Source organism: Ovis aries, chromosome 21, assembly GCF_016772045.2.
Source record: "Ovis aries strain OAR_USU_Benz2616 breed Rambouillet chromosome 21, ARS-UI_Ramb_v3.0, whole genome shotgun sequence".
In the NCBI taxonomy this organism is placed as follows: domain Eukaryota; kingdom Metazoa; phylum Chordata; class Mammalia; order Artiodactyla; family Bovidae; genus Ovis; species Ovis aries.
The window spans coordinates 47,247,522-47,257,229 of NC_056074.1; the positions used below are offsets into that span (position 1 = coordinate 47,247,522).

Below are 9,708 nucleotides of genomic sequence, written 5' to 3' on the forward strand. Positions count from 1 at the left end.
CACACCAGTCAATCCTAAAGGAAATTAACCCTACATATTCGTTGGAAGGACTGTTGCTGAAGCTGAAAATCCAATGCTTCGGCCACGTGATGCGAAGAGCTGACTCATTGAAGAAGACTGATGCTGGGAAAGATTGAAGGCAGAGGGAGGCAGCAGGTGATGACATGGTTAGATAGCGTCACCGACTCAGTGGACAGGCGTTTGAACGAAGTCTGGGAGAAGTGGAGGACAGGGGAGCCTGACTCCTGCTGCAGTCCCTGAGGTAGAAAAGGGTGGGACCTGACTTATCCACTGAACAACAACAGGGTTAGCTGGGAAACTGAGGTCCAGATGGGGAAAGGCCTGGAATGCAGTAACCTCCCGCTCTCCACGGAGAAGTGAGGAGTGCCTGCACCTGTTAGGGGCAGAGTCACGGCAGCTTTCCTGGAGGAAGAGGAAGAGCTTGGGCCGAGGGCCAGAACTGCCGCGGGCGCCCCTGGGGGCGGCGGAATTTCTGAGGAGTCCCTGGGGCACCAAGCCAGTCCGGGTTGGTAGGGCCGGTTTGGCCCCTGCCCCCAGGCCCGGCGGCCGCGACCCCACAGGGCTGAGCGCAGGACATTCTTGAACACCAACCAGCCTGCGGGCGCAAAGCGAGACACTAGGGTCCGCCCTCGCCCGGCCGCTGGGCGGGGCCGCACCTGCCGCCGTCGCTGGGGCTGTCGCCGCCGCGCACCTGGCCCAGGTGAGCCGCTCCGCCCTCGCGGCCGCGCGAGCCTCGAGTCTGGCCGCAGGTGAGTGGAGATCGCTGCTCCTGTCGGCGGAAGTGCGCGGCGGTTTTCGGCTCCCAGGAGCCAGGACCGAGCCTGGAGCCTGGGGGTGCCGAGGCGCCTCTTGGCCCGCGGAGCGTCTGGGCTGTGACCGGCGCGGTTCCGCAGCAAGCGACTCGGAGCCGGGCCCGCCGCGCGCGTCGCCGGCGCTCCCCTGAGGCCTGGCCCCTCGGGGTCGCGGGGGCGAGGGCCGCTCTCCCCGCTCCGCCCGCGGCCCTCGGCCAGAAAGGGGAAAAGCAGCGCCGCGGCGAGCGGAGCCCAGGCCGCAGGCCTCCCAGGGCGCACCTGTCCCCGGGCGGAGCTACCTCCGGCCGCGCGGCTCCGCGAGCCCGCCCCCCGCGCCCTCCAACCGCGCGCGCCCCGCCCGCCCGGCTCACCGCAGCCGCAGGGCCGCGTGCGGAGGCCGGGCCCCCCTCCGGAAGGCGGGGAGCGCGGGGCGGGGGGCGCGGGGCGCGGCGGCGGCCTCCCGGCTGGCGGCTGGCGGGGCCGCGGCGCTTCGGCAGAGACGTCCGGGGAGGAAGCACGCGCCAGGCGCAGAGGGCCGCGTGCCCCAGACGAGGGGGTCGCTCAGACCCTCTGGGTGCCAAGCAGCCGGCCAGACGGCAGGCCGTGGGCACAGGGGGCGGTTGCGGGCCGGGCCTCCGGGCAGCCGTGGAGCCCGGGGAAGGCGGAGCGCCCTCGCGAGGCCGGGCTTTCTGGGAGCCGCGGGGCGCGCGGCCGAGCGCGCTGGGCGGTGCAGGGGGCGGGCTCCGGGCCCGCGGGCGGTTCCCTGGAGCGCCCGAGGCGCGGGGGGTTTCTTCTCGCTCTGGGGAGGGGGCCCTGGGGGACGCGGCGGGGACGCCGGCCGTGAGCGGAGGCGGCAGAGCGCCCAGCCGAGGGTGTGAGGCGGGGACGCGGGCCGGCTTGAGGGGCGGCAGGCAACCTGGCAGGAGCTCTGGGAGGCAGCAAGGCTGGTGGGGACACCGGGGACTACCTAGCTCGTTGCCTCCGCCTGGGCGCTTCTGGGCAGGCCGCTGACCGCCGGCGCCCATCAACCTGTCCATCAGGTGCTTTTGTTGCTCACTCAGCCTCAGGGCCCACCGGGGCACCCTGGAGGAGCTGCGGCCCAGTGGTGAAGGCATGCGGGCAGGGTCTATGGGACCAGAGCCCAAGATGCACCGTTATCCAAAGGCCCTGAGGGCCACGGGGTGGGGGTGTTTGAGCAAGGAGCCTTGGAAAGGGTCAGATTAAGGATGTGGGATGAGACTGCTCCAAGGGAAGGCCCTGCCCCAGGGGTGAGGGCAGGGACAGGGGCCACGAAGGACCCTGCCTGATTCCCATGAGCAGTGCCATCAGCCACCAGTGCTGGGCTGAGTGCCAGGTCAGTCCAGGATGAGGGTGCAGAGGAGTCTGTGGTGACCTCAGGCTGCCCCCGACCTGGGCTCAGATCTGGGAGCCTCGCTGAGGCCTCCTGACTGCTTCCTTATGTAGAAAAAGGGGCTAAGGCCCACGTGATAACCCAGGTTGCTTGTAACTGCTCACTGTTTGGGGGCTACACCTCGGAGGTGGCCAGGACGGGGGCCAGAGAGCTTTGCTCAAGGTTCCATCATTGGCGAGAGTCTCCACGGGAGCCGCACCACCCCAGCAGGTCAGAGATGCTCGCTGGGGTCAGGGGAGCTACACGGAGCCCGCCCTCTCCAGGTGCTGGGTCCACAGGGCTGTCCGGGAAGCAGGCCAGGCTGCCCAGCTCCTCGCTGGTGTGCGGGACAGCCCTGATTGGGGGTCTGCTGGCCAGGACCCGCACATATCACCGTGGGCCCCGGCCTTCTAGATCTAGCCTGAGAAGGGAAGGCCCGGGCCGTGGTGGGCTGGGGCGGGCCCCAGAGGAAGGAGCCGCTTGACTCAGAGTTACAGGAAGACTGGGGCAGGCGGGGCTGGCGGGGAGAACCACCAACTGCCCGCCAGCCCGCCGGGGAGGAGGGGTGCCTGGGTGGGGTTTAGGTTTAGGAGAGGATGTGACTGCAAAGCCAGGAAGCTACCGGGAAACTTCTGATTAAAATACACAAACAAGAGCCGGGTCCTCGCCGTACCCGGCGATGCATCCGGGGCCGCGGTGCTACTTTAGGCTGGGCCAGGGGCCCAGCTGAGCAAAGCGATCGCACCCAAGCTCACGCCAATGACGTCAGTGATGGGCATCCCCTCCTCAGGAGGAAAGAGCTGGAGCCAGGTGACTTCATGCCTTCCCTGCTTAGCGTGAGCCTGCGTCCCTGTCCTCAAATGCCTTTCCCGGCCTGAGGCCTGTCCTCAAAATCAGGCCTGTGTGAGCATGCAGCTCGAGTGTGCACGTGTGTGCGTGGGGCAAGTGTGCCTGTGAGAGGAAGAGGGGTGATGGGAGGCCGAGGGTGGGCAGGAGGAGCAGTGTGTGTGGCGTGGGGTGTACACAGATGCTCTTGGCTGTATGCCCTGGGGAACTTGGCAAGTGTGTGCTGTGTGCCAGGTATGTGGACCGCCATAGTGTCAGGCGTGTGGGGAGTGTGCGCATGTGCGCAGGGACCAAGCGTGCAGCCACAAGTGGTGTGCAGGGGCTGGGGGTGCAACACAGAGGCTGTGCAGAGGAGAGGGGGCGTTGCAGCGGGGCCACTGGGCACGGTGTGTGGGGGGCACCTGCCGCCTGGCCTTAACTTCCAGGAGGCTCTAAGGGTGACAGGGGTCAGAGGTGTGTCAGTGTGTGGAGGCCAAGGGGCCACGACTGGGGTTGCCCTGGGCTTCCTGCTCTGGGCCGGGGGTGCGAGCTGCCCAGGCCCCACAGCCCTCGTGGCTGGTTCTTCCGCTTCAGGGACCTCCCAGGCTGCCCTCCACTCCAGACGGCTCGGGGCAGGACCCTCTGCCCCTGCCTGCTGGGAGGAAGCCTGTGCTTCACCCGTTTGTGAGGAAGTCCCAGCCCAGCCAAGGCAGGGGCTCCAGCTGACCCTGGGTCCACGTTGGGTCCCCTCCGTGCAGAGGGAGTTGGGGGAGCTTGTCCCCGCAAAGCCTCACGGGCCCCGCGGGCGGGGAGGGGCCTGAAGGAGGCGGGGCCCCAGTGTGTCCACTCACAGGGAGGTGGGAGAGGACTGGATGCCCAGTGAGAACCTGCCTGGAGCCAGGGAGCAGGTGCCCGAGGCCCAGGGCCAGGACGCTGTCCTCGAAGGCTCTGAGCCCGGGCTTCACTGACCCGCCCCGCAGCCCAGCTCACTAAGAGCTTTTTGTGTCAAGAGGTGTGTATGTGTAGCTGCTGCCGTCTGGCGGGTGGCGGTCCCACCCTGCGTGGGAGAGAAAGGCCACCTGTGGGTCGGTGGGGGTTTGCCTCGGAGAACCGATGGACAATGCGGACGAGAGTCTGTGGTCTGAAGATGACATTTTATGCACAGGACCTGGAAGGAGGGCTGCCCCCGAGACCAGCCTGAGCCCCGCGGCCCCTTCTGCTCGACACCTTGGCCTCACGTGCTTTGTTCTTGCTGCACCCAGGCTGGGAGTGAGGCCCCCAGCCCCTCGGAGCCTCAGTACAGGCTGAGTGCAGCCGTACACAGCCCCCGTCTGTATGTGGCAGCCTTGTCCCAGAGGACCTGGGAACCAGGCCAGCTCCTGGGCTCAGGAAGGGTGCCAGGGATGCTGCCCACCCTGGGCCGTCGGGTGTCCCTAGGGCAGATGAAGTTCAGTCCAGGCCGTGCGCGGTGCTCTGCGGCTTCCGCAGGACAGCTGGGGCAGAGGCAGTGCTTCCGAGGCCAGAGTTACACGTTAACTCATCCTGTTCTTGTTTAACTTGCTCCTGGGGATGGCGGCAGCCTCTGACCCGTCCTGGCGCCCTGACTGACCGGCCACAAGGACAGAGAGTGAATCTTGCTCAGCCCTTGGGGGATCAGCCTGCTCAGCCAAGGAGCCCCGTGGCGCTGTGGGTGGCACCAGTGTCCAGCCTGCCTCGAGGAGGCCCCGGCCAGACCATGGCAGGTAGACAGTCAGAGAGGGTGGGCACGGGCTCCACTCCACCTCCTGCCCCAGGCTGGCTCCACGCTGCAGTGCGGTTGAGATGGGCCCTCCCCCTCTCCTGCTCATGGGGGGTTGGTAAAGCCCAGGGATACTGGGAGTGGGGGCTGGTGGGGGCCACTGGGATCGGGTGGGTAGATGTGGGCTACTGGGAGCCCTCACTGCCAAGATGATGGCTTCCTTCTCTGACTGCCGGCTTGGGCTCATCACCCCAATTTAAAGACAAGGAAGTTCAGGTCTCGGGGAGGTGAGAATGCTTGCCTGTGGCCAGAAGTAGAGGGCCCCGGAACCCCAACTTTCTACCAGGTTGAAGGTGCTGGCATGTCCAACCCAAGTCTCCCAAATCACCACTGTCCAGCTGAGGGGCCAGGGCCTCGACGCCACAGAGTGGGCCACGGGTGTACGCAGAACATGTGTGCTGGCTCCTGCCCTGGGCACACAGGCAGCTAGGCGGGTCCTGCAGGGCTGGGGTGGCGGTGGGGTCACCTCAGCCGTGACTCTGGCCACAGCCCTCCACACTGACATCCTCTCTGAGGACAGGGCAGCCACATCCGGGGCAGGCAGAACATGTAAGAACTAGCCGCTGCTGGGAGAAGATGTGCCAAGGGCCAGGCCCTGTCCCCCTGGGACTTGTGGGTGGACACGGTGTGGTTACCGAGCAGCACGTGCCACTGGCCTCCGTGGTATTTTCCTGGCCCGCCGACCATCTGTGCACAGTGGGAGGCTGGCATCACAGGCACAGGTAACCCACTGGGTCCTCTTTCTGCAGGAGCCTGCGACAAGGCCCCTGACTTCCTGTCCCCGTCTGGAAACCAGGTCCTGGGGCTTGCCCTGGGCAGCACGGTCACACTGAACTGCACAGCCTTGGTGGTCTCGGGGCCCCACTGCCCCCTGCCCTCAGTACAGTGGCTGAAAGACGGGCTGCTGCTGAGCAATGGAAGCCTCTATCACCTCCATGAGCACTCCTGGTAAGAGATGAGGTGTCCAGGGTCAGGCGCCATGCAGCCAGTGGCCTCTCTGGCCTACACTCTGGTCTATAGTCACCTGGACATGCGCTGGGGAGTGACTGGGCAGCCATGACGTGGGCAGAGCGCCACTCTGGATGCAGACTAAGCGGCTACAGGGACAGGCGGCCCCTCTAGACACTCACCTTGTAGACCACCCGGAGCCATGGGCGCCAGCAGAGTGCTACGGCCTGAACCCACTCATTGGCTGCTGGGCCAGGCCTGGGATGTGAGCACCTCCAGGACCCGGACCCAGGATCAGGGTGACTGTCCCAAAAGAGACCCACACCCCCGCCATGTTCTGGCCGTTTCTCTCAGCTTACGGTCTAGGGACTGCCAGGAAGCCCAAATCTGCAGCCTGTTTGGGTGAGTCCCAGACAACTGGGGCTCTGGGGCATCCAGTGATGCTCTCGGGCCCCAGGTGAGGGGATGGGGCCTGGTCTCCCCAGGGTCAAGACCAACTGGTCAGAGGTGCTTGTGTCCAGTGTCCTGGGGATCAACCTGACCAGAGCTGAGGACTTCGGGACCTTCACCTGCTCCCTCCAGAACGTCAGCTCGTCTTCCTTCACTCTTTGGAGAGCTGGTGAGGGGGTGCACTGGGGTACGTGGTAGGAGGGAGCCCTGGGGAGACTTGAGGCCCGGAGGGTGCTGGGGAGGCTCAGACAGCGGCTCTGTCCCCAGGCCTGGCGGGACATGTGGCCGCGGTGCTGGCCTCGCTCTTGGCCCTGCTGGCCCTGCTCCTGGTGGCGCTGCTGTACGTGAAGTGTCGGCTCAATGTGCTGCTCTGGTACCAAGACAAGTATGGGGAGGTGGAGATGAACGGTGCGTGGGGCCCGGACGTGGGGGAAGGGGGCCTCCCTAGGCTCAGTCTTTAGGTGGGGGTGAGGAGGCATCCGTCCCTGGAGGGCTCTGGAGGAGGGGTGTCCCTGTGCAGCCCAGGAGGGCGCAGGGCGGGCAGAAGGGGGTCACGGTACCCTGGTCCCAGGCCTCCACCCGGAATCCTGTGCTGACGACGAATCCAGGCGGTGCTTGAGCCAGGGTCTGCTGAGTCTCTCTCGTCTGGGGGGCTTGCCTGGCTTCCCTGGCACAGGGGGGAGGTTTAGGGGACCCTGAAGGTGGCTGGTCCAGGCCGGGAAAGCGGCCGCGCTGACCCGCCGCTGTCCGTAGACGGGAAGCTCTACGACGCCTACATCTCCTACAGCGACAGCCCTGAGGACCGGAAGTTCGTGAACTTCATCCTGAAGCCGCAGCTGGAGCGGCATCGTGGCTACAAGCTCTTTCTGGACGACCGCGACCTCCTGCCGCGCGCGGGTACCGGCGCCCCATCCCTTTCCGCTTGGGCCCCGCCCCCGCTGGGTCACAGGTCCCGCCTTCCAAGGCCCCGCCCCTCAGGTCTGGCTCGGCCCAGGCCCCGCCCCAGGGCCCCGCCCCCTCGAGCCCATCTCCCCTTTCCGCTGGGCCCCGCCCTGCCCCGGTGCACGCCCCGCCCCCGCTGGGTCACAGATCCCGCCTTCCCAGGCTCCGCCCCTCAAGTCTTCCTCGGCCCCAGGCCCCTCCCCACCGCGCCTCGGGCTCCCAGGGCCCCGCCTCGTCGGGTCCTCCGCCCCTCCCAGGGCCCCGCCCCTCCAGGGCCCAGTCTGTGCTGCCCCCGCTGATGCCCGGGTCCTGCAGAGCCGTCGGCAGACCTCCTGGTGAACCTGAGCCGCTGCCGGCGACTTGTGGTGGTGTTGTCGGATGCCTTCCTGGGCCGGGCCTGGTGCAGTCACAGCTTCCGGTGGGTCCCGCGCTGGGCTGGGCGGGCCTCAGCCGCGCCGGCTCTAACAGTGCTGCCCTCGCAGGGAGGGCCTGTGCCGGCTGCTGGAGCTCACGCGCAGACCCATCTTCATCACCTTCGAGGGCCAGCGGCGCGACCCCGCGCACCCCGCGCTGCGCCTGCTGCGGCAGCATCGCCACCTCGTGACCCTGCTGCTCTGGAAGCCCGGCTCTGTGGTGCGGAGGGGCGGGGCGCACGGGGTGCTGTGCATGGGGCCCCGGAGGGGAGGCTTCCGTGGTCAGCTGCCCAGAGGAGTGGGCTTTTGGGGGCCGAGGAGGCCAGGGTCTTTATGTGTTGGCACCGCCCCCCCCCAAGCCCCATTCACGTGGTCACGCACGTTAACTGCCCCACCTTGCCTCCAGACGCCTTCCTCCGATTTTTGGAAAGAGCTACGGTTGGCGCTGCCACGGAAGGTGCAGTACAGATCGATGGAGGGAGACCCCCAGACCCGGCTGCAGGACGACAAGGACCCCATGCTGATTGCGCGAGGCCGGCTCCCAGAGGGTCGGAGCCTGGACCCCGAGCTGGACCCCGACCCTGAGGGGGACCTGGGTAGGCCCACCAGCCCCACCCCTGAGCCCCAGAAGGTCAGCCTGAGTTGGAGGGAGGCTGCATAAAGTGAAGGAGCCCCTGAAGGGGCCTAGGTGCTGGGGACCATGCCCGGCAGCCATGGATGGCTTTAACTCCCAGCGCCTCCTGCTGCCTCTTCCATAGAGGTGGTTGGGCCCAGGGCCTGCCTGGGAACCGCAAAGGCCACCATGCTGCAGGGGCAGCAGGGAGTGACCTGGCAGGAGGCAGGCAGTGTGCAGCCCAGCCTGAGGCCTGGCGGTGCCCCTCCCCAGGTGTGCGAGGGCCTGTCTTTGGGGAGCCAGCAGCTCCTCCACCCGCAAGTGCGGCCTCGCTCGGAGAGGGCCAAGGCAGCGAGGTGGACGTGTCAGACCTTGGCTCCCGGAACTACAGTGCCCGCACGGACTTCTACTGCCTGGTGTCGGAGGACGACATGTAGCCCTGCCCCCTGGAGCAGCAGGGTGCCGGGGTGCGGGCGGCAGGGCTGGGTGTTTTTAATCCCACACAGCAGGACCTGTCTACTTGCAGTCCTGGGACCTCAGGATAAGAGAGTGGACCCAGCCCCAGCTGTCCACCTCCTGCCAGAAATAAAGACGTTTTGAATCCCACCCGAGTCTCAGCCTCTCTCCTGCGGCAGGAAGCAGGTGTCCTGGGTGGAAGGCCCCTCACTTCCGCCCTGGCCCCTCTGGGGCCCTGGTTGGTGTTCCGCCGGTCAGTGACGTCTGAGTTTGCGACCCCATGGACTGCAGCACGCCAGCCTCCCGTCCTCCGCTGTCTCCCGGAGCTCAGACCCGTGCCCATCGTGGCGACGCCGCCCAACCGCCGCATCCTGTCGCCCTTCCGCCCGCAGCCTTTCCCAGCTGGGTCTTTTCTAACGAGCTGGCTCTTTGCATCAGGTGGCCAGAGCACTGGAGCTTCAGCACCCAGGGCCCTGGACCCTGCCCTTGTCTCATGTGGCCACCTGGTCGGCACGCCTGGCCGCCCCCTCAAACGCTGCCCCTCCACCCTGAGCCAGCTCAGGCGCCTCTCTCAGCGCCCTCCTCAGGCCTCCCTGCCCTGGGCCATGACCGCTTCCAGTCCCACTGTGAGCCAGACGGCCCCTGGGGGGGGCAGGCCCCTTACAGACTGCAGGTGCTGAGCTTTGCGGGAACGTCTGTTGTAAACTATCTCTGGGAGCATCATGACCAAATGGCCTGACATGGTGGGATGGGGAGGAGTCCCAGAGCTCCCGGACCCCAAGCCTCAGACAGTATGAGTGAAGCTGTCAGGGCACCCCCAGGGCAGGGCAGGGTAGAGAGATGTTGGGGTGCAGGTGCCATGTGAGCACAACCCAGAAGGGTGGCACTAAAGTCAGCAGTGGGCACACTGCTCAGAAGAGGCCATTCCTCTGCACAGGTGTCTCATTCAGCTCGAGGCCGCCTCCGCCGTCCGCCTCCGCCTCCGCCGGCTCTCCTGCTGTTGGGACGTTCCCTCCCCCGGTCCTGTGTCCCCTGACCAGAGAGATCTGTGCATGGGCCCG

At 66.8% G+C, this 9,708-nt stretch overlaps 1 protein-coding gene across 2 annotated transcripts; it reads left to right on the top strand.

Annotated features, from left to right (window-relative positions):
- The first annotated feature begins 2,802 nt into the window (after positions 1-2,802).
- SIGIRR (single Ig and TIR domain containing) lies at positions 2,803-8,797 on the top strand. Of its 2 annotated transcripts, XM_015103259.3 has the most exons (10): positions 2,803-3,012; positions 4,607-4,769; positions 5,575-5,773; positions 6,259-6,392; positions 6,491-6,631; positions 6,977-7,120; positions 7,481-7,583; positions 7,648-7,798; positions 7,985-8,174; positions 8,465-8,797. In XM_015103259.3, exons 1-10 carry the CDS (start codon positions 2,962-2,964, stop codon positions 8,626-8,628), a joined length of 1,440 nt encoding a protein of 479 aa, XP_014958745.2. In that variant the 5' UTR covers positions 2,803-2,961; the 3' UTR covers positions 8,629-8,797. The 2 variants fall into 2 exon arrangements, with proteins under 2 accessions (XP_014958745.2, XP_042094006.1); XM_042238072.1 differs by lacking the exons at positions 2,803-3,012; positions 4,607-4,769; positions 5,575-5,773 and adding an exon at positions 5,780-6,175.
- The last annotated feature ends 911 nt before the right edge of the window (positions 8,798-9,708 follow it).

Coding starts and splice junctions, on each gene's coding strand:
- SIGIRR (XM_015103259.3), top strand. CDS start 2,962: ATGACGTCAGTGATGGGCATCCCCTCCTCAGGAGGAAAGAGCTGGAGC. Junction 6,632..6,976: donor TGGGGAGGTGGAGATGAACG/GTGCGTGGGGCC, acceptor CGCTGTCCGTAG/ACGGGAAGCTCTACGACGCC. Junction 7,799..7,984: donor TCTGGAAGCCCGGCTCTGTG/GTGCGGAGGGGC, acceptor CCTTGCCTCCAG/ACGCCTTCCTCCGATTTTTG.